Raw genomic sequence first — 27,697 nt, forward strand, 5'->3', positions numbered from 1 at the left:
TACTCTCAATCTGCAGTGTTTGCGTAAAGCGCTTTTGTTTATCTTGTGCACTGAGTGTTATGTTAGTATATGCATGAAGGCATGCGCAATCTATTATTCAACAGTTTCAGAGTTCAAGGCATGCCAAGGGACAAGCAAAGTACACTCAATAATTCACCATTTGTGGGTATTTTGTAGTTAAAAAAAACATACAAATTTAAATGCTTCCCAAACCCTCTACCTGTTTCCTCTGTTCTCTCACCCCCCTCCCCTAGTCTCTCTCTCATGTTCTTCCTCCATCTATCTCACTGTTCTTTCAGTGTTTTTAGGCACCTCTGTCCTAGTTCAGTAAGCATGCCTGGGTTCTGTGTTTTAGCATCAGTGTAGGCAGGCTCTCCCTAAGTAGAGGGGAACTTTTTGTTTCAGAACTGGTGTATTTCAGTCACATTCAGTCACAATCAAACAGTATGGTATCTTAATTTGCTAATCATTCAAGCATTTATGAATGATGTCAAATATAAGTGTATGTAACAGATGAGTGTAATGATGCTGTGATAGAGATGCTGTCCATTTTGACTGAAACTCACCCTCGCTATAGTTGCAGGCCTGTGTCAGGGCCTGGCAGTGGGTGAGCATGGCCACTTTGGACACAGCCACACCCATGACTGTGCCCTCCTTACTGGCTTTGTACTGGGAGAGAGAAATAAACACCCTCAGCTGGATGGACAGGTATACATACACATACATGTACACACACATACATGTACACACACACACACACACACACACACAGGTTTCTCACCTCAATATATGCCGGGTCAGTGTTGGCCGTGGGAATGTGAGGTTGCCAGTCCTTGGACGGCTTGGTCAGGTACTTAGAGTCGGTCACCACCCACTTAAGCCGTGGCCAACCTACGAGCATCAGAGTGTGAGTCAGCTGGGCTGTGGTTAGGGCATTGAAACCAGTGGGCTGTAGCTTCTACTCTGGGGTGTGATGCTGCTTTTGTAGCCTTGAGCACTGCACTTAACCTGAAGTTCTGTAAATACCCACTACAAGGAGAAGGAAAGAGGAGAATGTGAGCGGCATGCGGCAGCTGTACTAGCAGTGGTGGAAGGGGAGCCATAATGGCAGCCTCTGACCTTTGAACTGTAGTATTTCTCCATTGGGGGTCTTGGGTAGCCCTTTTAGACACACCTCGCTGGTCAGGGCCAGGCTTACCCCACAGCTGCCCAACAAGAAGCCGATCTGCTGACTCCCTGCATCCTGCAGACACAAAAAAGAGCAGTCAGAGACAGAGAGAACTGGCCCGCAGGACACTGATGACTCTGAGTTTTAGCTCCTTCACCCTGGACACCCAACTGACCAATGTCACACAGCCAAACTGGAGTCTGACTGATATACAGTATTTACACATTGAGCTGGTACCCAACTGGCTAAAGTCATACAGTCATACTAACTGCCAGATATCTAAACCTTTAAAGCATATCCAACAGACCAGCTGTAAAACAGATTAAGACGCAGTGGAAAAGTCCTCATGAGTCTGATAAAATGTAATAATTATTTCTTTCACGTGAGCGTTGGTGGTATTGGTAATTGCATTTCATATTTTATTAATAGGTGCATTTGGCAGTGAAAAGTTTATCTGAACAGTTCATAAGTGATCATTGTATTTGCTGTGATCTTCACAACTTCATTTTCATTCATCACTCTTCTATAAAAGCATGTACCTCTTTCCTTAAACTTATAAAATGCATTTTCCATCCCACTTACCACATCCAAATCCTGACCCACCCACTTGACCCCCCATACCCTCATTAGCATGGACACCCTACCTTGCGGGACAGTGGCACCTCGATGGGCACAGGAATAACCTCCGCCAGCAAGCAACCATAGAACGCCACCCAGAACATCCCAGGGTCACTGTTAGGGTACACTAGCGCCACCTAAAGTTCAGACACAAGGTCTTCAGCATCCATGTGAGTGATTTGTCCACCATGAGTTTATACAATTAAATAGGTAAAAAAATATCACTGTCAACAATGAGTAAGAATCAGGAAACTGCACCACAGAAAGATGGAGAAAAAAAGGCTCACCCGATCCCCTGGCCTCAGCACTGGCTCATTTTTGGTTCCCAGTTTGTTGAGGAGGGTGAAGGCCAGCTTCAGACTGCGGCTCCACAGTTTGCCTGAGAGAGACATTGCAGCAGGTGTCAGACACCAACAGTCAGGTACACCGGACACTCCCAACCTGGAGACCTGCTGTATCAGTCTGCTAGAGTGATGAACTCAGTGCAGATTTGCTTCGCATACCTCACTGCGTTATCTGCTCTATGTCCCACAATAACCCACTGAAAAAATGTATTTTGAGTAATAATCTGTATTGCAAGTCAATACTATTCAAGACCCGTAGCACTCTGCCTCTTTTGGACCCCGGTGCTCACCGTAGGTCAGGGTGTAGAGGGGCTTGCCCGTGATGTCCAGTGCTGTGAGGGCAGGGCTCTTGGCCTGAGTGGCCCCCCAGCGAGCGAGCGCTGCTTGCAAGGCTGGGGGCCAGTTGCTGACCACGCCCAGTGGCTCGCCCTTTACTGGGATGATCTGCCGCCCTTCAGGTTTCGGAGTGTTGGGGTCAGGCTGGGGCACTGCAGGTAAGAGGAGGGCACGGGAGAGGAGGGGTGGATGGAGAGACAGAGGTCAGCAGGAGAGATGGAGAGAAGGTGAGGGAGGGGAATGAGAGTGAAGCAGAGACAGAGGGAGAAAGGAGAAAGAGAAAGCCAATGTGATTTATCTGTGATGTTGAGTATTGAGTACATTCTGAATAGTTCTTATCTGTGGTGTTGAGTAGCAAGCATAATCTGAATAATTCATATCCATGGTGTTGAGTAGTGAGTGTATTCTGAACCATTCTTATCCGTGGTGTTGAGTAGTGAGTATATTCTGAATAGTTCTTGTCCATGGTGTTGAATAGTGAGTTCATTCAGTCAGACAGCATAGCCTTCTGACTGGGTTATACAAGACAGATAATAACAGCCCACAGCAGCTTCACCCAGGGTTCATGAAGCCTGAGAGTCCCATAAGAACCTATTAGTCCTCCTCAGTCTCCAGTTATCGTCACTCACCCTCCACAATCTCCTCAGCGTCATCCACAAAGAATTCACTCAGTGGGGGTCTCTTGGGCCTCTTCAGAGTGTTCAGCAGCTGTTGGATTTTGGTGGACACTCTGCTGCTGACAGGAACACCTGAGGGGGGTGGAGAGGGGTAGGGGCCAGGACGGGGGGACAAGCACACACCTAACATCACAAGGGCTCAGCAGGAAGGGTGGGTAACAACATGGATTTGCAACAGGATTTGCAAGGCAAAACACATACAAGTAACAGGGGTCTTACAGGCAAAGTGCCCTTCCACATGGGCACTGTGTGGACTGTGCTGACCTCAGAGGTAATAATTTCTATCCTCACACAAGCACAACACACACACACACATACACACACGCACACACACACAGGGACTGCACTGTTCAATTCTGTATTACCTTTTCCTACTGCCAGTCAAAAGAAATGTGACACGGGATGACAAGAAGACCAGGAGAGAAAACAGAAGTTTTTTCATTAGAGAAATTTCCACACAAGATGAAGCCTGTCATCTTAATGAGGAAAAGGGAGTCACACTCACTCACTTTCACACACACACACACACACACACACACACACACACACACACACAAATACACAAACACACACACACACACAGGCACAGACAAAACCCCCAAGCAAGACAAAGACTCGAGTTGATCCTATTCTTCCAGGATCACCTCAGAGACAGAGGAAAAAACCATGAAGTACTTCCAGCTACAGTCAGAACCAGTGAGTGGACCAACTCGCAGACTTCACAACATATGGCATCAGGAATGCAATCAGCAGGATCAGTGGCCAGTAAAGGTGAGAGTGCTGAGAGACAGAAAAGGAGCACGATCATGGCAGGGATCAGTACCATCCGCTGTGTCCATCATGCTGGAGCGACTCTGCCCCCGGCTCATCCCCCGCACGGGGGCGTGGGGAGGGAGGTCTGTCTGGGAGCCCCTCTCCTGGGGCGTGGCTGACGTCACATCAGGGGGAACGCTGTTGTTATCTAGGGGGTGGGACATATAAGAATTTTGGCTCTTCTGCTTTATATTATGAAGCTAAACAATCAGGTGTTTCATTATATTATATTACATTATTGTCATTTAGCAGACGGTCTTATCCAGAGAGACTTACATAGGTTACAATTTTTACATATCTATTTATACAGCTGGATATTTATTGAGACAATTTAGGGTTACAACAACAGTGGGTACAACAAGGGTACAACAGCAGTGCTCCAGCAGGGAACCAAATCCACAGGTTACGAGCTCTGCTCCTTATCACAACGCCACACTGTTGCTGTTTCCCAAGCAAAGACTATGTAGGAAACACAGTGTAGTGGTGTAAGACCTGACCTAGCAACCAGAAGACTGCAATTCCATATCCTGAATGGTGTACTGCATTTGCGCCCAGTAGTTATGTTTTTTCACATAAATCTTAATATTTGGTATATTCACAGCTGGATAACACAAATAGATAACACTGCAAAGTCTAAGTTCTGTAAGGCACCCTGGATGCATGCATCTGCTGAAAGAATGAACAATAATGTCATGTTTGATATTTTCTTTCTCTCACTTCTTTCAGTGCCAGACTGTGTTTCCCTGCTCAGCTACAACTCCCACAGCTGTCATCTCTGCCACGTTGTGTTATCTTGTTTCAGAACAGAGCATCGTGTTCCCTGAATGTGGGACAATTCATGAGGCCTTCGAAGACTACTGTACACAGTTGCTCCTCGGTGCATTGTGCATTCATTACGGAAGGGTGTAGAGGTGCAGGAATGTAGGTGTGTGGTGTGTCGCAGGTATGCAGATGCTGGTTGGAGGTATGAGTGTATGCCTGTGGGAGTGCAGATGGAGGTGTGTAAGAATATAGGAGAGTATCAGGGGAGTAGGTGTTAAGTGTATAGTGTGTATGGGTGTAGGTGAGGGGGTGTATAAGTGTGTAGCAGCAGTGGGAAGGCACTGCTGCTACACACTTAGGCACTGGAAGGCAATGGAAGGCCAAACGCGACCCCCTAGCACCCTGCGTCTTCCAAACAAAAGCCCCCACAAAAACACATATTCATCTGAATATTTGATAAAATTCACAAGTAAGTTGATAAAATAGTAGCAATCGAGACTTTAACTGATATGGGTGAAATAATCGTAACAATGAACTGAACACCTGAACCAGTATATATTTTTGAAACCTGCGATCAGGTCGGGGTGGGAGCATCTAGCGTGTGCGTCCCTCTGAGGGGGGTAAGTGGGAAACCCAGGGTGCCCCCTACTGATGCAGAGGGTATGGGTGTGAAGCAGAAGCAGGGCGGGGAGTGGAAGCGTACCTATGCGGGTGTGTGCCAGTACATCGGCAAGCGCAGAGGGCTGGGGCTTGCCTTCACCATGGGAGAGGGTGGAGGAGGCGGAAGAGGAGGTGGAGGAGCCCTGCAGGGAGCGGTTAATCCAGGAGTCCGGGCTCTGCAGGCCCTGTGTCAGAGCTGCCCGCCTGTGCAGCGAGCCCTCATCCTCCGACGCAGAGGACGTGTCTGAGAGAGGAGGAGGGAGAGGTAGAGAGAGACAGAGAGGGGAGGGGGAGAGAGAGAGAGAGAGAGAGAGAGAGAAGGAAGGGAATATAGAGGAGGAGGGAGGGAGGTATAAAGAGAGGAAGAGAGTGCTTCAATCAGACCACACAGCATGTATCAATGACAGAGGGACAGAGAGAGGAAGAAAGATTGGTTTACAGAGAGGGGATGCTTTGGATACTTCCAAAACTATCTAAACACACACATATAGGTAATAGCCAATACAGAGAGCTGGGGCAGCAGTGTGGAGGGCAGAGACAAGAGTGTGGAGAGCGGGGGCAGGAGTGTGGAGGGTGGGAACAGGGCGTGTGAATGGACAGCATAACTCCACCCACCAGGCGGGGTGCAGTTGTCAGCAGGAGACTGGACAAAGGCAGAGCGGCGTTTGGTGGGCATAGGCAGTGCCATCTTCTGCTCTCTATGCTGAGCGAGGGCAGCCTGGACTGCTTCAGTGTGGATATCTTACAGTGAGAGAGAAAGGTTAAAATCCTCCTGCACAATAAATGGTACAACACTAATAGTACAAAAATCCATTTTTTACTTGTATGGAGCTGTCACCAACATGTTCCACAAATGACAAATTACATGTTTTTCACTTATTTCAGAAAAAAATGATTTAGTTGAGTAAACTTGATCAAGGGCAAAATACTGCAGTGCCCCACCAAGGAATCAAGCCTGCTTCTAATTACATCCAACTCTCCTCGCTATCTCTAAACACAGATTACATTTACGTTTCTACTGTCAATGTCACAGTGCCACCAGAGACTGTTAATCACCAGCAAAATCACGCACTTGGACTTCCTTCCTGTCCCTGAAAAAGGGACATCCTGGAGCAAATTTAAAATCTACAGAGAATTATATTCAGAGTATTCATGAGCAGGTGAGCTAGGACCATATTGTGGTTCTGAACAACATGCTATTAAAACAGTTCCTCTCAAATCCATAGTGAATCTACACCAGACCAGCATCAGCCTGATTGTTTGTGAACAGTCATACTTTTGTGCCTCCACCAGATCTCTTTAAAGGCATACGAAGTGAGGCATCTCTCACCTGATCTGTAGCGCTCATCCCTGGCCCCCCCACTGCGACGTGCGCGATGGGCACGGGCGGCAGAGGAAGGAGCAGGGGCGGGATCGAGGGCGGAGCTGGGGCCTGGGGCCTGCTGGTCACTCTGTAGGGCTGGATCCACACCTGTGGGAGGGGGACAAAGACAAACAAAGGGTCACTTTGTGCCTGATCTCAGATCTGTCATGAAACATAGGGCATGTAGCCCAGTGATGGGAAAGTAAGGCTTCACGCACCATTTATTGGGTGAAACTACCATGTGCTGTCAATCAATGACTAGTATGAACCATTAAAAAGATGAGACCCAGTTGCTACACAAAAAAAAAAAAAATTATGATTGGACTAAATCACCAAGCCACACTCTGCAATAACAAATAAACATTATTTCTTTGTTTAACAGTTTATATAATGACCATTTACATGCTGCCCATACATTAGCTGAGGCAGAGAGGAAGAGAGGAAGGAATTTTTTAGACAGTTACACTGGGGATGACTAGAGGGACAAATTGTGAGAAAGCCAGAGATTGGGTAACTGGCCAGGATGCTGGCATGAGCAACGTCACCTTATGTGAGCGTGCTGCGTGTAGGATCTCTCTGGGCCTCTGTGAGTCACGGCCTCAGTATGCCTTCGCTCCAACCTTGCACATGCTCCACTGAAATACCTTACTCACATGCTCCGCATCAACTCCATACTACACACACACACACACACACACACGCACACACACGTACGCACACACACTCTAAATGGGCTGTAGTGTTGTATGGTGATAATGGAACAGTTCTCCCTCGCCTGGACTACTGCAACGCTCTCCTTGCAGGCCTCCCAGCCTGTACCACCCAGCCTCTTCAGCTCATCCAGAACGCAGCTGCCTGACTAATCTTCAACCTCCCCAAATTCTCCCATGTTACTCCCCTGCTTAAATCACTCCACTGGCTTCCTGTCGCTGCCAGGATCAGATTCAAGACCCTGACCCTCGCCATCAACAGGACAGCCCCTACCTACCTCCAAGAACTCATCCAGCCCTACACACCAGCCCTGCGCTCAGCAGCAACTGGACGTTTCGCTCCTTGCATGGTCAAGGCAGGAGGTGCTCATTCTGCCAGACATCGGTGTTTCACCTACATCGCTCCCCAGTGGTGGAACAAACTCCCTGTCCCGCTACGGACAGCTCCTTCACCCCATTCCTTCAGACGGGGCCTGAAGATGCACCTCTTCAGACTCTACCTGGACTGACCCAGCACACAATTGCTGCCTCCCCCAGTGCTGTCGTAAATTGCTGTGCTTTTTAAATTGTTTCTTGTCACTGCCTTTACCCTGACACTCATTGCGCTGTTTGAAGTTGTTGAAGTTTGCTGTTTGAAGGTGTATCGTATTAGTTGCCCTATACGTTGTAGTTGTACAAATCTGATAGTACTGTGTCCTCAAACAGACCTTGCTCTCAGCTGAGAACTGTCTCATTGTGGAACTGTACACATCCTGTCCCCGTACTGTCGCTATACTTACTGTATGCACTTTTGTACGTCGCTTTGGATAAAAGCGTCTGCTAAATAAATAAATGTAAATGTAAATGTGTGGAGCTGTGTGAGATTCTGAGGTTTGAATCCTGAGCAGGTGGCACAGTGAGCACAAGACTAAATCAGCTTTCACCCTGCATGTGTGTATGATATCTGAGCATCAGTAAGAGAGGACTGGGGTTACTCTGAGGCAATGACGCTACTGGGAACTGGATCCTGAACACTAAGGTCAGTTTTTGTTCCTCTTCCAAGCTTAAGTAATTACAAAACAGTGGCTATTTTTCCTGCTAAACATTTTCAGGGTCACATCACAAACAGCAACAAAGGGTAACAACAGAGGAAACTGTTCATGAGTGTGTAAGCATGTATGCATACTATAATGTGGAATAGTGATTTAAGCATTGTGCCACTGAAATGGATAAATACGTAAGGATAAATGAAATGGATAAATACGTAAGGTAAATATGTAAGGTGCCCTACTACAAGCACAATGAGATACTTGATTAGAAGTCCATTACCAAAGTAAGTATATTTGATGTACTGCTTACACCATTTTTCAATAACACCTTGCCATTGGTGATAATTCTGTCTCCAACCACTAGAGAGCAGAAATAAACTGATTTTCTGATGCTCCTCATAAATCTAGGTTAATCAGAATATTTTTCGTGAAACAATCCACACAAACATAGTGATTTCCTATGGTTGGTTCACATTTTTTTAATGAACTAATTTATTCAGACACCTATTCTGAAGAGGTGTAGTCTCAAGCCTCATGTATGACAGCATGCCCTTTCCTTAATCCATTCGGTCTTGTGAGGGAGGGAAAGTGCCACTGTCATATGAGCAAGGATGGCATGTCACACAGGAACACTGGATGAGAAAGTGATTCATCTGAGAAAGAAAGACAATGAGAGAGAAAAAAGAGAAAGGGAGAGGGACATAAAATGGCTAAGGAAGGAAGAGAGACAGCAGGAGAAAGAGGTGGTAATCTTACTTGGTGTCTGGGGGATGTAGGGGGCCAGTAACTTGGCTCTTTTCTTCTCATAGCCCTTTTGTGTGATGTCACCTGAGAGAGAACACAACACAGCCCCGTTATTTACAAACACAATGGCCATTCAGAAACAAAAAAACACATTAATATGCATCAAAAATTGTAAGTACATGGAATTCCAGTGTAATCATATCTGTCCATGTTCTGCCTTGCTGATATAAAATAAGCAGCACTTTAAGTTATTAACCATAACCATATGCATATAAGCTGTCATTACAGTGAATTTAATCATACCAGTAAGTTGGTTCAGTCCAAATCATTATTGATTGTGGTCCCTAAAAATGTAGTTTCTTGGATTGTTTTGTGTTTAATAAGCACTTGCCTGTTCTCAGTGGATGACCTACTACATGTCTAAAGCATAAATTATGACCCACTGAATTTGAAAAGAGACAGTGAAATTGGGTTAGCCTGGGATTCTCACCCATTCAGTGACAACATGGTCAGTTTCAGCCACAGCTCCTTACATTTGTATGTTCATTCCCAAAACCACAGACCAAAAAAAAAAAAAAAAAAAACATGGTAACTAAAATGGCAGCTGTTGGCTCTGAATTTGTGTCTTGGTAATAAAAGGGATGAATTATGGGTAATGGCCCCATGGTAGATGGGGATCTGGTATAGGGCTTCTACATAACTCTCTTCACACCACAGAAATAGGCTCTGCCTGAGGCAGCTTTTGAGCTTACCGTACTGTAGAGGAGGCAGACGCTTTGTATTTAAACTGATCTCTCTAAGACCGTTTCAATTTTTCTTACTTGAATTCTAGGAGTGTAGGTTATCTGAACACTCAACTAGTCATTGGCAGGTAACTTCCTTCTTTCAACTGTATCGCATACAATTGTATTCTTTTTTCAGAATTAGTACATTTAAATGATAAAACAAATGAAATCAATTTAGTAAAATCAGCTCCATCACCTCAAAAAATATGCTCAACTTAAAAAAAGGTTCACTCATTCTGTAACTGTGTATGCCACTGGACACAAGTGCAAAGCTCCACAAAGGGTAGTGAAGGCACTCTTCAAAACGAGCTCCATAGGCACTTCAACAGTGGACAGTTTGCACAGACAGACTGATATTTACCTTATTAGCATGCTGTGGATATGGGTATGATGAAATAACACCAAATCCTCTCACATGCTCAAATAATCAGTGGTACATGCTAATACTGCAAAATTTATTGACTAAAAGGAACATAATGTTACCACATGATGCAATTAAGAGAAAAAGAATAAGCCGCTGACCCATACAGATTAATCAGTTAATTAAATGTGTTATTGTTATTAAGGGAGGGAAAAGATAAGTTAAAAGGTAAAATTTTCTATGCTTTGAGCTCAAACGCTGTAATGGCCAAGACCCTATGACCTGCCTGACTCCCACTTGCAAGGGCAAGTCCCTTGAAAATTATGTGCCTTTTTAAATGTGTTTTTGACTCCAAATGAAACATAACCTCTGAGTAAAATGCAAATCATTAAACCTGACTTAATATGCATACAGATGCTTAAATATGTCATATTTCTACAGCTGGCATAGCAGTATCTCACTCAGAATGCACATCTTCAACTTTCTGGCAAGGCTCTCCAACCGCTTCTGCTGGACTTTTTAAGAACAAAAACAGACACTTGTCAAGGGTATGCAGCCACTTCAGCAGTTACCATTACAAATTCACCATTTAGTGTTCAAATGCCAGTAATGTCAATACCTTAGGGGAGCCATTTACTCACTCAACATAGCTGTTTTTAATGGCTGTTTTCTAACAGTCAGAAATCAAGGATGAGAACTAGTAACAGAGAGAAGCAGACGCACAGTGGCAGGTAGTTCATTGAGAAAAAGGGGGACAGAGTAAAACAGGAGCTAGATCCAGAGAGGGGTGGTCCAAACTATGCAAACAGCACTGTTCAGCTGGTCACAGAGTCCCATCACAGTTTGCTTTGATTGTTTGTGCAGGAGAAGGGGACTCGAGAACAGAGGAGGGGGGTTAGTGCAGGTCAGAGCGAATGCACACAAAATTGTCCTCTCTCACTCCCTCTGAACTGGAGTGGGAAAAACTGCTTCTTCACTTGTCAATTTCTTCCTCTGACATGGGATTACAGTAAAAGTGTGAGGGGTGTAATGTGGGTTCATGTGTTATTATATCCACATCTATACAGCCTATCTTTCTGGTGTGCTCCTGTTTTCTGTGCTAACAGTGTACAATGATCCTAAATTCTGAATCCTAAATTTTGACCATGAGGCACACTGTCAGCCACCCTCCCTCCTACCTCTGCCGCTTTGTCGCCCACCCACTCCCCCCCTTCTCTTCCCCCACTTCCCACCACCAGAGCTAATGAGATGCCCAGTATCCAGCCCCAGGTTCATGCCTGGTTACTCTTTCTGCCTGAGAATCTTGTAACACCGATATCTTTCCCTGCTAATAAACACACACTCCTACACACGTACTTTCTCTCTTTCTCTCTCTCTCTCACACACACACACACACACACACACACACACACACACACACACACACACACACACACCACACACAAACAGCTACATAATGGTCTTGCAGGTCTGTGGGGGGGTGATGGATGTCTGACAGACACACACACTGCACGGGACAGACAGATTCACAGTCATTGGCAGATTGATGGTTTTCAGGGAGCTAGGGACTGGGACGCCTTTGTTCTGGGACTGTCCTACGACTGACACAATGGGCGGGGGGGCATGGATGGGGTCATTAAAGAGAAACAGAGGATGGTTTGTCCTGGGACAACAGGCACAGACTGGCAGTGCCACTGTGAGACTGAGGCAGCTTTGTGCCCGCTGGCCGCGGGACAGGGGAGAGGGACGGCAGTGTCGCAGCAGGCAGACCAGCTGGGCAGAGAGCGCCAAGCCACCAACGCTATCTCAATGACACAGCAAAACCTCTCCCAGGGTCTCACATGTTATATTACACTGCTACACTGTCACAACATTAATACGAACTTCACATACAACAATCCCTGCAACTTTAAGAGAGAAAGTTTGTGTATGTGTGTGTGCTTACATGCAGGCAAGAGAGGAAACTGGAATTGTTACAAAGACCAGCCTGCCAGAAAGGGTGTTTGTGAGCAGGAATTTGCTGGATGACTGTAATCTAACAGAACCAGCCAACCAGCCTGGAGGAGGCACAATGTGGGCCTAACTGGACAGGAGGTCCCCTGGGGTCTCTCTTAAACAACACAGAAACAGCAGCATCAGTGCACAGCAAGTGTGCGTGTGTGTGTTTGCATGTGTAGACTGTTGCTGCTAGTGAGGAGTTCCGCCTCTGTCAGCCTGGGGACAGGGAACCTTCCCTCCCTGCATGCATTCTGATAGGAAGTCCCGCGCAGGGACTCCATATACATAGGGAGGCATATGGAGTCGTCACTGACAGGGCTCAGCTTACAGAGGAACCACTGTACAGAGGAGACAGAGAGCTGGAGCTCAACGGGTGACATCCAGGAGATGTTGTTTTGGCAATCTCATAACTGATATTCACATGAATGCACAACTCCGACTAACCCCAGGTCTGGTGTATGGTGCAGGTATGTGTCATCATGACGGTCACTTGGATGGATCTTCAATTCAGGTGTCCAGGAAACAGAGTCAGTCACAGCAGTCAGTCACACACACACCTGCACACTGACACACTCATACACACACACATAGACACAAACACACAGACACACATACACAGCCAATGAAAGAAGATTTCCCTCTCTCTTTCAGGACACGAGACAGAGGAGCACTATGGCGTCTTATAAAGCAGAAAGTGTCTCCTTTACAAACTACAGCTGTAGCATCATATGGCCAGCACTACAGTGTGAAGCCGTTTTCAAATATGAACTCCGGACAAAGTTCGGAGAATAAGGTCTGCAATTTGGCCGGAATTGCCCTTTCACACATGTAGCACACAACAGGAGATTGTCCGTGACAGTCGTGTTCTCACCTACAGGAAATACTCCACTTTGGTTTAGGTGAGGGACGGCACTTGGGTAGAGTGTGCAGGAGGCAGGACATGACGCAAAAAGTACACTGCAGAAATCGCAGTGGCTGTATTAGAAACCGCCTACTGCATACTGTGTACTGCGTGCTACACAAGTAGGCTATATACTGTATACTGCATGCTATTTTTTAGTGTAGTACCCAGTATGCAACCATTAATAATTACATTTGTAGTATGTTACATTGCCGCTTGAAATCATTGCGAGTTTAGAAACATCCAGATTTCCTCGTGGTATTTTCCAGTTAGATGCCACCTGCATTTTCACGGGTGAAAAGTATTGACGAGATCACCTGAAGTATTTGCGAGTTGAAGTATATTCAGTTTTTTCTTTTCAATGTCTTACCTTTCGGTGGTACGGGTACATAATGTGGCATGGAGGAGGAGAAGGCGAACATGGCTATTATACTTTTGGGTAGCCTATAAAAAAATCACACATAGCCATCCAAATGGTGCTACTGGTACACATAATTTATTATTAATTATACATTTATTATAACAAGAAGGTATGTTTTTGTTGTTCGCTATGTAATGTTAGGTCACCAGTTTACCTATCTCACTACACCTATCACTATTACTTAGCTACAGCTTAGCTAGCTACTAACCAGATAATAAACTACTAACCAACGTTATTAATCATCGTAAGAGACAAGTTTTGACAGTATAGCTATAGCTAACTATCTCTTTAATGATCACTGGACTCAAAATAGCATGTATTTACACATCCACAATGTCAACGAAACAGTGGAAAGCTATGTACAGGCACGCGGAAAAGAGTACGAGGCAGATGTTTGTATTCTTCCAGTTTTGAGCCAGTCGCATGACAGAAACGTCATCAACATGCCCACTCGCTCGCGGTGGATTTTCCGGAATGTTGCCTGCTCTGTTCACACATGGGCTCATGCTGACAAAAGGTGGACTTTGTACTAGGGAGCTGGCAGAAAGAAGTCCGTCACATGTCCGGTCCGACTGATCCGGACATTTGCGTTCTCACATACAGCTCCTCCGGCTAAGGGCCGGATACGTTCCGGCGTCCAGTGCATGCATGAAAGGGGCTTGTGAGAGATGTCTTTATGGCTCTGAAGAGCAAAGTCTGCAGCCTGGCAGAAAAAGTGTGAGAGAATGTGTAAGATAGAGAGAAAGTCAGAGAAAAGAGTGAGTATGTATGAGAGTGTGTGAGAGATACAGACAGAATGAGACAGAAGAGAGGTCCTTTTCAGATTTCAGTCATCGGTTTAATTGAAAGGAATGAAAGAGCTGGGTCTTGGTGCTGTTTTCATGTTATCTCTGCGGAATTCACAAAACCCACACATGTCCCACGCTATTGTTCTCTCGTAATCCTGGGCCCTGTAATCCCAGATTAGTCACAGTTTCAATCAGAGAGGAGGGGAGAGCAGGCGTGGCAGAACCAACATTGCTGTCCCACTTGGCAGAATGTCTGGGGTGAGCAGGTCCCCTTTCCTCCACTCTGCCACCCCTACACACACAGCCGCCATGCTGGGAGGAAGAGCTTCTGAACCAAACCTTTATTAATGTATGACAGTGTTTGTTATCTGCCATTATTATCTCCACTCCAAGGTAGTGCCTTTTTCAGGAACATCTGAACACATGTGTTTACAAAATGCAAAAAAGCTACTCTGGGAGAGAAATCATTCAGTTCATTTGATCAGAGAGCAGATCCCAGTTACAAAGTTCTACCTCAGCTCTACCCCTCTGCTCTGGCTCCATGCCTCTAGCCCAGATATAGATGAGGAGGCTGGACAATATGGCCTGGAGAATGCAGTCATGTGATTGAGCAGGCTCTGCAGTTCACATTGGGAATCTGGGGTGGCCATGCAACATAGAAGCTAAGGTACCAGGCTAATAACTAGCACAAATCCCCAGGTAGGACACTGCTGTGGAGCAGCAACATAGTGCTCAACCAACCCCTTCAGTAAATACCCCGCTGTATTAATGGATAATATGTAAAATGAGTCCCGCTCAAATCATCCCGGACAGTTAGTCTCCAATAATCCCAACTCATGTCTTTGCTGTATGGTCCTGTTTTTAAGATCTGTGAGAGAGACAGAGAGAGATTATTCCACTCTGATTACAGGCAGCATTTTAAAAACACAGTGAAAAACACAGACATAAATACAGAGTAATGCTGGGGAGGAAATGACATCACTCACTGGCCTTATTTTTAGCACTTGTGAGCAGACTGTTCCATTAGATTAAACAGGGGGGAGTGTGACCATGAATACACAGTCAACACAGGAAATGGAGGATTTCAAAGTTTCAAGTATTAGAGGGTTTTTCTAACACTGAGTACAAGGGACAAGACTGAGTATTCCAGTACTGGAATATTGAAGGTCAGCAAGAATCTACTTGGATTAACATTTGAATTTTTATTTTTTCTAATTCTCATGAACAACTCTGAAGATGGACCCAAGAAACCAGCACAAAACAATCCATAATTGATGTTAAACAGTCCCTGCACTTTACTGAATGGAGTAAAGCTGTGCTTGTGCTTGTGTGTGTGTCTGTTTTTGTGTGTGTGTGTGTGTGTGTGTGTTCTGTACATGTGCATGATTTTATACAGACACATGTTCTGTGATAAACCTCCATCTTGTCCAGCGTGAGGTCCAAACTGCCCATGTCATGCATAGGTGGACTCTCCCTGAAAGTCAATGTGCAGACCCTCAGAGCATGAGGTGAGCACCTCTTCAGTCTGACAATAATGTTCATTTGAAAGACTAACACACAAGCAGAACACTACATGTCTACTACAAATGCCCCTGAATACAGATACTGGACCTTCAGCTGCTGGCTTCAGAGTGGGATATACAGTATGTTCCACCTATCAGATTCTATTTGAAAAAGCATTCCAAACAAAAGCACTGCCACAAGACCATCTCCTGCACTGTATTCCATACAAGCAATTCATGAGATACACTACTGTGCAGGAACACCTTACATATACTAACCTGTTACATAAAAAATTGTACATATATTGTATTATAAATCGTTTACCCAAAGTGAACAACTTGACAGGATTTTGTAAGGTACCTATTGTGAGGTTTGTCTTAAGGGTTTGTCTGTGCACTCCAAAATGACGAGCATAAACTGGCTTTGCCTTAAATACACGAAATAAGACAATGATACCCCCACCACCCGCCATCTCCAGCCTAGAGGAGGAATCTTTAAATCAGAGTATGTGTGTGTATGTGTGTGTGTGTGTGTGTGTGTGTGTGTGTGTGTGGGGGGGGGGGGGGGGGGGGGGTGTCAAAGCAGCCCCCCTACCACTGCAGCACAGAGATTTAATTCCACAAAGACCACCACCCCTCACCCCCACCCCCACCTTTCCACCCCCAGCAAACTGTCAGCCTCATAATTCAAGCCCTCTCCCTTGTCCTGGTGAGATGGAGAATAACACAAAAACACCACACACAGAGACACAACAGAAGGGGATTTCTCTGTGTCTGAATATAAGGCCAAACATATTGGCTTCAAGAGGAGGAGCAGGGACAGGGATTGCCTGCTCTGGGTCTTCACATGATGCACAGTGGCATGTCACGGGTGACAAAACCAACAGACCAGGTTTGAACACAGTCCAAACGAACATAATATGGGGTGACAGCATGATTTAAAGGTTAGGAGGCTGAGAATTTTATCCATTCCCATGAGGACCACCGCACTTCCACCTATACTTACACCACACCTGGGTAGGGTTCAGTGAATATCCCATATATATATATATATATAATGTGTCAAATGTGTCAAATGTAAGCTGTGTCAGTCAGCAAGTACAAGGGTGCCTGCTAGACAAATATGCAATGTAACAACCCATCTCTCACACCCCTTCCAGAGCTGTCACTCCACCTGACCTGTGAACAGGTCTTGTCCGGCGCAGTAAGCAAAAGCCCAGCCCCAGATCCACCTGAGCTGTAATAAAGGAAACCTCCCTGTTCAAACAGTCTTCACAGGGGGGTTTTAATATAACCAACCTCAGACCACATCCAGGGAAAAGCACAGCGGCATGCGTCTTTGCACTGAATTCACACTTAGCCAGTATGAACACAAATCAGCTGAACAATACATGCTCCTGGTGGACAGAGCAGCATTTACAGGGTGGTGCATGTATGTGAACAAAACCAGCACTGATTAAAAGAACAATGGTCTCTGTCTTGTGTTTTGAGCCGTACAGAAGATGTGCGCTCATACTCAACAGTGATCTTGTGGCTCTTGCAGGCTCTGAGTTGGCTCACTGCTGATCTCCAAAGACACACATGCTCAAATAGTAAAAACGTCCGTACATGCACAAGACTTTGGTCCATTGGATTTAATTTTATCCAAATAAAATAATTTGGCATTTGACTGTTTGGAACTATAGGCCTGAATATGACTGCAGAGTGTTGAGACATTGACTGGTTCTGAACAAAACATGTCTGTGTTTCACTCGCCAGTCGCTCTTCCTGTGCACACAGAACCACTTTCCTTTGCAAATGAGGCTGTCTTTCAGTGCACTGACATGAATGCCTGCAGGTCATCGTTATTTTTTCATTCAATAACAGGCATTGGAGAAGAGCATTCCAAAGTGCCAGACGTATACGAGTGAAAAACAGAGCAATACTCAGCTACCCCCCCACACAGCGAGACAGGCTCCTCTGGCTGTGGGAAATGTCTTCAGCCAGACGCTATGAAGCACAGGCAGACGGGGCGGAGCTATGCTCATATGAAGCCTTGCCTGTGAGAGCCACTTCTGTTCCATTGGGTTTCCCCACCACAACCACGTGGCCCATGCCATTTAGGAGGCCAGCCTAGCAGACAGGTTAACAGCTTCCTGTTGGAAGATGGAAATCACAACAATTTGCAGGTTCATGTGGGGCAGTGTGGAAGGCAATGGTTACTATGAAGGAGTAACACTGCTCTGCCAGCGCAGACCACCCGTTGGTTTGGAGGGCATGTTCCAGCTGAGACTCACAACAGCCTTTTGCAGAATCCACACCAATCTGGTGGCTTGACAGAGCAGAGGCACCAGCATCGTGTGTCCACGCCACAATCACTGCAAATCCATGATTGTGATGTAATGGATACAAAACCAAACCGGGCCACTGTGTCATGGGGAAGACATCGGATGCCAAAACACTATTGGCTATAATTAAATGCAACTTTGTCTCTTCCTGTCTTTTTTTAACGACCACTGAAAATATGACAATGTAACTTGAAAAATGGGAGAAGGAAAAAAACAGGCTCTTTTCAGAGATTTCCTGAACACTAGAATCATTTTGTCCATTACTTATATCCGCACTGGCCTTTTAGGTTTATCAGCAGCTTCAGGTTTGCAGGGATTATATATTTCCACACACAGCTGGAAGCATTAAAAGAAAATACCCCCAGAGTCAGAGATTACAGCAATTCCCTCTGCTGAAATATTGCACAGTCATTCGTCATGATCCACACACCAAAGCACTGTACCTGTATTAACAACGCTGACTAACCCAACAAAGTGAAGTCTTGATTACTCTATACTATTGGTCAAGAGGGCCCTCTTGTGTAAAGTTGCCTTGCAAACAGTCCTAAGCATTCGTGGTCTTTGTGTGTGTGTGAGTGTGTGTGTCTACCCAGCTTCAAAGTTACAAACACAATACAAAATAACTACCACACATACACCATACCCAACAAAGTAAGAACAAGACACAACACAGAAGCCACAAACAATTCACAAAAATTGCATAATAAACAACACAGTACCCACACACACAGACAATACAGTTGTGAGAAAAAAGAAACAAATAACATACAAACTGTACTTTCTCATGTTTGTCACTGAACACACTGTATAAACATTCACAGTCGAGGTTGGAAAAAGTACGTGACACTTAAGATTTAGTAACTGGAGGAACGTCCTTTAGCAGGGGAATTAATGCAGTAATGCAGGTAATTCCAGCAAGTTCACAGACTTTATCCTCATAACTGTATAGGACACAGGTGGTGAAACTTCAAAGCACCACAGAGCTCATACACACACACAATTCAAAGTATAGCATCAACACAGTAGACCAGTTCCCCCAGAGAGGGGAAGCAGTTCTGTGCATGTTCTGTAAAGCAGGCTGGGTTTGGATCCCTAATGAAGATACTGAGGGATCCACACGTCATCTGTCACTGTTTTTTAATGCCCAGATAAATATTTACTTTTTGAAAATGTTAGAGTAGCATGCCAACTCAATTCCTTCTGAAGCAACATCGACACACACTCTCACGCTCACACACAGCCATGAGGGCAGGGTGCCAGAAAGCCACAGACAGACGCTTGTTGCGCAGTGTCAATAATCAGGGCTCAGATCTCAGTGCTGATGTCACAGGAGTCTGGAGGCATTTCTGGTGTCCGACAAGCTGTTTGTGCAGCAGTGACTGTCTGTCAGCCTCATCACCCTGTCTGTGGGGTGCAGGGTCAGGACTGGACAGCTGAAAATATCTCCCACAACTCTCCACTTCAGTTCACAACCACATGGGACTGGCCATGATTACTGTATGTGCCAAATGGTGGCAGGTTGGCAGGTTGTAGCGAAAAATCTCTCCTTTAAACTAACTCTCCCAAACCTGCCAGCTGCAATTAGTATCTACAATTGGCAATGGGTATACTCTATTACTTAACCAGTGGCATTGGAAGCAGTTCTGATGGAGAAGGTGCTCTTACATTTTTTTATCCTGTGCTTCTTGAGAACATTTCCAGATAAGCCCAGAAATACTGTCCAATGACCTATCGCCAGAGTGACATGGATTTCTTTGAAGACTTTTGAAGAGTCTCCTGTGCTGGACAAGTTGCAATTGCAAGACAAAGCTCTCCCTAGCAGGACAGCCAAGCGCTACCGTCAGACTGCCAAGTGCTACATTGGCATGAGGCTCAGAGACAGGGAGGCCCATCACACACATTCCCTGCACTTATCCAATGGGAAAGCCAGTGTGCCAAGCTGGTATCCAATCATCAGCAGCACCTTAGGAGTCATTACGTACCCCCTGGACTGATCCAATGAGAAAGACACTGCGCTGAGTATCCAAACAAGGGACAGGAGGGGCTGGTGATGCCCGATGCCCATTCTGCTGCTCCTCAGACAAAAAGCTTGCTGATGTCACAATTAAAGGGACTGTTCCACAAAATAACTGGTTAGTGAGGCAGTTTCCTTATATATCTGATTCCCAAAAAAAGAGGGTATCTTAGGACTTCAACAAAATGGTTATTGATGGGGTTGAATTGTGGAAAACAAGTAGTAGTTAGACAGGGAAAATTCTTGCAAGCTGGCAATAACTTAGCTAGATTAAACAGGAGTAAGTACAAAGGAATAGGCCTACATAAAAATGAAAACTGATATCTGTTGTGTTTGTTGAGATAAATGGATTTACTCTGTTTTTTAAAGAGAACAACAGCATAAAACCGTGTACTATCTCTTGGCAAATGTTTTATTCAGCTAGTTTGGGACTTTTTTTTCACTATATCATTGTTACCAACTTTTCTGTATATTGAGCAAGTTCTTTGAATCTCAAAGAAATCTCAAAGGAAGAAGAAAAAATCTAAATACAATTCATGATCAGTTTCATCTTCACTAAGTGAAAAGACCGGTACATCCATTAAGGCCATTTGCTCACTTTTAGGGCTCTCTTTATGTAATGACTGCAAAACACTGCTGGGCTTCACCCCCACCACCACTCTACCTTGAACTGTGGGCATGGCTACAAGAAGACTGACAGATGTACTGACAAATTGGGTCAGGTTATGTAATGTAATGTTGCGATGATGTCACAACGTGCGAACATCACAGTCTTCAACTTTTAGCAACAAATGAGGGTACTTCATAAAGGTCTGGTGGGAGGGAATCTGGCAACAGTACATGCACACATAGATATCCCTACAGCAGTCCTGTTCACCAAGACCCCACTGCAGGGCCCATCAACAAATCCCTCCCTAATGGGAACTCTAATCTGAACACTAACCAGAAGATTCTGATGAATCAGCTGGAAAGATGCATCGCCGTGACACATCCAGCACAATCCAATTTCTTCCCTAATCCCTCCCCTTACTGTTGCCCCCTCTTTTCATTGGCACCAACCGCTGATCCAGGATCTATGACACAGGGATACAATTAAGAGCAGCGACTGGCAATCCAGACGGGCCTGACTGTTCCGCAGGTACCAGAACTCCCAGTCCCACATCAAATCATGTCGTTAAGCAGCCATCTGTGTGTATGACTCAAACATGGTGCATTTTAATTAGAGAGAACAGAGCAAGAAGCCATATGCAGAAAACAAGAGTGCTGATAGTTGATGGCTTTCTCAGGGAGCCCACATCATCCCACTGTTTCAGCTGACTGAGTCCTAATCAGACTGGAAATCTACTGGAAAGCACACTTTTTCACTTACTAAAACATATTTATTTTCAATGTTTAAACACATTTTAAATTTTTTTTTTGCCTGCATAGCATGTCAATAGCCAAGATCTTTGTTCCCTTGAATGCATCATCAGATCTGGCTTTCAATATATTCCCATAATTAAACAGCATGCATTCTAATTGATTTCTCAAACAATGGATTTATTTACACTGCCTTAGACAGAACCAGACGGCTTCAAAAAAAGTTTATTTTCCCCAGCTTACTAAAAGTGAATAATGCAGTAGAACAGTTACATTAAGGTGTCATTTACTGTGTACCAGATTTCTAATGTTAATGTGTTCTCTAGAATAAATACTCGGACTCAAGTTTTCAGCTTGAACGTCCCATTTTCAGATGCAGAGGCCACTTTAAACACTCAGAGACCTATCTGAACAATCAGCTGGTCTTCCTTATTATTGTAACGCCTGAAACAGCACAAAAAGTGGGCTGGGAACAAACCTTCCACAGCTAATCTTCTTTCACAACACATGTAAATTTCAGGCTAATCACACCAGACAGGAGGTTAGGGGCTGAATGCTGTTATTTAACACCACACCCAGCCACTGTTTTCTCTCTCTCTTCCTCTCTCTCTCTTTCTCCCTCCCTCCGGGGACTACTATCAAGAGCTCACAAATGGAGCAGTTTCCTGTGTGATTCTCCATTGCTCTTTCTCCTATGCGTGCACACACCTGCTCATGTTCTGAAAACACACACATACAAGCTATGGATTAACATCACTGTGGAGACTTCCCCTGGATTACAGAATACTGACTTAGGGTCCTGTTTTAGCCTCCCCACAGTATGTACACAGTGTAGTTCTCGCTACATTTTTAAAGTCAAACTCTGCCACAGGAAAATCTCTGTGAAACAGCACTATGGGTAAGGCCAGGGGGATGGGGGACTTCTCCGGGGCTTTTTTTGTTTCTCCACTCAAATTTGGGCTCTGTGCCACTGCACACAACAAGACTGCTCTCCCTCTACCCCCCCCCCCCCCCCACCTCCGGCCTTGGCCTGTGCTTTTTAAAATTAGAAAGTGACCCACTGTAGGGAAAACACTCTGCACTGCCCACGCCCCTACAACAATCAGCTCTCTAATCACACAGGCCTGATGGACACAGGAACCAGAGAGGACCAACTGCAATCATATAGTATCACTAACAGTTATATCTCTATCTCTAAATGTGCTTCAACAGCTCACCTCTCTCAACCTCCAGAGTGCACTTATTGTAAGGTTGCAAAAGATGACAAAAGTTATGTCACTGTCACTGTTCAGTACCACGTGTCGTTGGCTGGTCTGAGAACAAACTCAGACTTACCATGTTCACAATCACAACAACTCTTGGTACGAATTCATAGTGGACTTCTTGCAGAACTCATGAGCTGTCTGAGCTCTTGAATCTGCTGTATTACAGGCTCGTTCCCTCAACACAAACAGGGCGGTGGGCCAGATATAGCATATGTCAGTCACCTCGCTCAAGAATTGGACCAGTGTTTAAGAAGGCAACTTAGGGGTCCTGAAATAAAGCATCTGCTTCTGGAGACTGCATTGGGTGCAGGACTGAGACACATTTTGACTAAGCTCTGCTTTCCGTGGTCTCAGATACTGTGTATGTGACCGTTCAACCTCCTTCTTCAAGGTGGCTCTGTGGACATGTGCAAACGCGATGGACGTTCTTGCGGCAGCAAAAGCACAACTGCTCTTGGCTCTTGGGGTAAGTCAAAAAAACACTACCAGGGTTTTTCCTCATGTCCCCTTAGGAGCTGTGAAAGGAACTCTTCCCTTTTATCGTGCAGTCTTCTAATAGTCACATGCCCAATGGCGACATCACATAGAGAACCTCCACTCACACTCCTGCCTCTGCATTAAGAGCCCTTCTCCTGTCAGTGTGCAACCAGCGTGGAACCCATCTGTCCTCATGTGTCTGTCCTCACATTTGATGGCAGACAAAGGTGTGCAGAGAGGTGTCCTTTTCACAGGAGTCTTAAGGAAATTAGTCGGTGTGGGGGGAAGGGGTGTCCTTGCACTGCTCTATGGTGCTTGGCAATGCAAAGTGAAGAGTCCACACCAGACCAGCAATCTCAGGGACAACCAACTGAAACATGCATATGTGAAAGTCAGGGGGTCTGCATGGTGCCTGCTTCAAATGGACACCCATAAATAAGCAACTGCTGCATACTGATTACAGTTACTAAGGGCCACTACATGACACTCCCCACTATGGCACTTACCTCATAGCTGTGTTATGTTTTAATTTTTTCATAGAACATTTTTAAGTAACCACAGAGCCCTCAAAACTTTTGAGGAAATATTCAGAATACAAAAAATGATTTACTCAAAGCTGAACACAAAGCACCACAGAGGTTGGCCAGTGCTCCACACTAAAATGCAAGATCGTCTTGATCGTCAACTCACAACCTTAATATGAGTTTGCCATTCAGAAAAGCTCATGAGGCCTAAGACTTCCAAAAAACATCCCACACTGCATATAGTGGCACCAAAATTCCACTATAATCACACCAAATGTGATTACTCTACTCCAACTGTGGTAGTTTCTTAGGGATGAGGCCTGATTAGTGGTGCTACTGTAAGTCTAAACCTAAAACAAACAAAAGTGAAACACAAGCCACTTGAACACTGTGCACTAATGTGTTTGGCTGAATCAGTCAAGTATTTACCACTCCCTGTTGAGTACACATGATTTTTGCCTGGCATATGAAAGAAACATATGGCCTTTGTCAGCCTGTTCATGGTTGCCTCTTTCAGAATGAGCTTTTATTAAGAACAGAGTTTATCAAAAGTAGTGTATTTAAACTTCAGACGGATTGAAGATTACGCAACTTGGGTAAGATTCATTTAGGTCTGACTGGAGTGGTCAGAGATGTAACTTTACATGACGTCCATGTTGGTGGCCATATTTAACTTGATCATGAAGGTCAAAGGATATCTGTGATGGAACCATTCGATTTAGAATTTGTTAGGCAATAACTCACAGTGATCTTTGTTGACACCATCTTAAGCACACATGTGGTTTGCACTATTCCCTTGCAAGCCACGCAAGTCCAGTTAGTTTGGGTCAAAGAATCAGCATAAGCATTGCATAAGTATTACTAGTTCTGCTTTGGCATTTAAACAGGCGCAGCAGCCCAACCCAAAACCAGCCTTCATCCACAGAGTATACTGAAGTCTCATACAGATACAAATCCACATGGAGATGTTCAGCTATGCAAATTCATGCTGCTTCAACAGCAACTACCAAAAACAGAAAAGCTGCTCTCTCCAGAAACTGAAAGAAGACCCTTTTCTCTCCTAAAAGGCTAACCCCTAAAAAATGCCTGAGAGCCTAACATTATAGGACTCAAAGGCGGAGTAGTGGCTGGGGGGGCTTGTTTGTAAACTGCCAAAAGGTCCCTTGATGGTAACTGAATCCACATCGACATCCTTCCTTAAATGGCTTCTGCAGGAAGGCCTTGCTGGAGAGCCACTTCCCATTGCCATTGGGACCTGAGTGATGGCTTCCCTGAGAGTGAGGGTCCAGACCCAACCTCCTCCACCCTTGCCCCTCACCACAGAGGCCCATCATACCTCAGATGTGCTCGCGCCGGGTTCCGCCAGAGCAAGGCTCTCCTGCTGGTGCTTAACAAGAACATGTTAATAATTCAGGCTACTCCTTTAATACTCCCAGCAACAGACCACTGCCCCCCTGAGGAGCTGAGAGATGAGAGCCATAATTAACTATTCATAACCCATACCATGGCGTTATGTAACAGAGCGAGGGAAAGAGAGAGACAGAGAAGCCAACTACCATCTCTTTGTTCAAAGGAAATGAAATCTGTATGTAAGTGCAGTGCATTCTGGGTATTGGACCATTTACCATCTGTTCTGAGGCCCTGCAGGAGGACTGTACTTCCAACATCTTCCTCTGGTCAATGGCAACCTGAATCAAACACACTCAACTGGAGAAAAAGAAAGCTGTACAGCAACATGGCTTACATGCTGCACCTCATGCACCTCTAGTGCTTTCATGTGTGTCACAGTGCATTCAAATTCATATTCTATTTTTGAGAGAATTAACCATCAGTTAACTGCACTTACTAGCGTACTTCAATGCACACTGGGGAATGTAGTTTATAAAAATCATTAAGACAGCAAGTAAGTCAGCCTGGTTCCAGTTTTACAGTACAGAGAGGGGGTATAAATGAGCCAGCCTGGTTCCAGCTCTGCGCATCCCAGTGCAAAAGAAGTGTCATTTTAGAGCACACCCATTGTCTGTCCCACCCTGCCCAACCTACGTCAGCCACAGCTGAAATACAGAAAGGTTTCAGTTCAATGCCCCAAATGTCAGTAGCGCTCCTGGCCACCGCGGCTTTAATCAACTCAAAGGACTCCATTGTGTCCCTGCGGTCACTGGGGTCTGCAGAACTGGGTTACTGTTCAAGAGGCAACAGAGCCAGCCTCAACACACACAGACACACACACACACGGCCCATGCAGAATGTGCTGATGAGACATGTTTGCAGGGTGAGCACCCCAACGATGAGATAAGGTGGATGCTGATATAGTTGGCAATTTTTTCCTTCCCACCGATTCCTAACAATCCATCATATGACTGACTCTTTACATCTCACACTATAACACAACGTAACACTAAAGCGCTTTCAAAATGACTGCCCTTCCTCGTGGTCCCTACCAGAAAAGTGGCATCAGCATTTAAGAGCGCCTTCATAACAAGCACAATTCATGAAGTTGCATTCAATGTCACCTACCGAATGAGATTCAGCACCAAGGTGTGAATTACCCTACAGCTAGGTTGTCAGATGAACCTGTGTTCTCCAACCACATAAGGCGAATTCTCCCTGCCGACTTATGTTGAGTCACAGGTTTTCCCGGACAGGTTGCTATATTGCGTGTACCTATGCAGGGGCACATGTACTCTAAGGATAGAGGATTGTTTTTTTTTTTTTCATTTTTCCACCTCTCTGAGTCCCCATTTATCCCCCACTGCAAATGAGCATAGCTTATACTTCTGCAAAATGTACCAGCATTTGGGGGATACACAGTGCAAACACTCAACATACATCTCTCACAACAGACTCCCACACGACGAATCACTGTAGTCATGTGACTCATTGCTCAGCCGAAACCACGCCCACATATCAGCACACAGGGGGAAGAAAGCAGGCTGAGAAACACTGTGAACAGGACCATGTGGTGCATGAATAAAGAATCACTATTCAGGCAACGGCTGAAAGTCACTTTGCCCAACAGACATGTGCTCTTCAAGCATCGTGTTCCACAAAGATGAGTCACAAAGCCAGGGCTGGCTTCAACAGGCAGAGTGCAATAACCTTCCACAATGCTAAGCGGTTCTGTAACACTGCTTTGATTTCAGCAGTTCTGTAACACTGCTTCTATACACTGGGATTGCTACTTCCATCCCTGGAATTCACACCCACCATAGCACAAAAACCTCAAAAACCCACGGAGAATCCTCACCTCACTGCTTCATGGAGAGTCTGGGTTTAGGTTACCAGTCAGCATCTGCATGTAGCATCAGATCACAATCCCTCTAATGCTCCCTCTAACTTTCTTGTTATTCTATAGCCTTGGCAAGCCATCTATCTAATTATTTTCCAAACCCTATCACCCCCTGTGTGCTTATCTTCACCTCTACTGGTATCCACTCCTTGTTAAGACAAGCTACTCTGAAAGCAAAAGAAACTGGACTGGCAGATTCTGGTTGCTCCTGGCATGGGTCCAGACCGGCATCTGTCCCCCAGTGTGAAAGAACCCTGCTCTGTCATACACAAGGCATGACTCACTGGCCCTCGGGCCCTGGAAACCTACAGCACAAAGCCCACACCAGGGTGACTCAACATGGAGTTTTAGATAACACAACATGCTCTCCTTTTATGCTTTCACAATATCTAAAATGTTATGCCATGCTCATCTTACTGTCTAATTCCAACTGAAACAAAAAGGCTGCTTGTGTGCCTACTGC

General features: G+C 45.2%; 1 protein-coding gene across 2 annotated transcripts in view; it reads right to left on the bottom strand.

The window, feature by feature from the left end:
* Positions 1–27,697, bottom strand: part of LOC118781279 (disco-interacting protein 2 homolog B-A) — a 67,689-nt gene that overhangs the window by 31,837 nt on the left and 8,155 nt on the right. For both annotated transcript variants that reach the window (XM_036534245.1, XM_036534244.1), the window contains exons 2-13: positions 9,236–9,307; positions 6,709–6,849; positions 5,994–6,119; positions 5,422–5,622; positions 3,967–4,104; positions 3,096–3,215; positions 2,421–2,618; positions 2,074–2,165; positions 1,813–1,923; positions 1,120–1,243; positions 782–891; positions 567–669 (exon numbers count right to left, since the gene is read on the bottom strand). In XM_036534245.1, coding sequence (XP_036390138.1) covers positions 567–669; positions 782–891; positions 1,120–1,243; positions 1,813–1,923; positions 2,074–2,165; positions 2,421–2,618; positions 3,096–3,215; positions 3,967–4,104; positions 5,422–5,622; positions 5,994–6,119; positions 6,709–6,849; positions 9,236–9,307 — 1,536 coding nt within the window. The remainder of the gene's footprint in view (positions 1–566; positions 670–781; positions 892–1,119; positions 1,244–1,812; positions 1,924–2,073; positions 2,166–2,420; positions 2,619–3,095; positions 3,216–3,966; positions 4,105–5,421; positions 5,623–5,993; positions 6,120–6,708; positions 6,850–9,235; positions 9,308–27,697) is intronic.

The sequence above is a fragment of the Megalops cyprinoides genome, chromosome 7 (genome assembly GCF_013368585.1).
Source record: "Megalops cyprinoides isolate fMegCyp1 chromosome 7, fMegCyp1.pri, whole genome shotgun sequence".
NCBI classification, from domain to species: Eukaryota; Metazoa; Chordata; class Actinopteri; order Elopiformes; family Megalopidae; genus Megalops; species Megalops cyprinoides.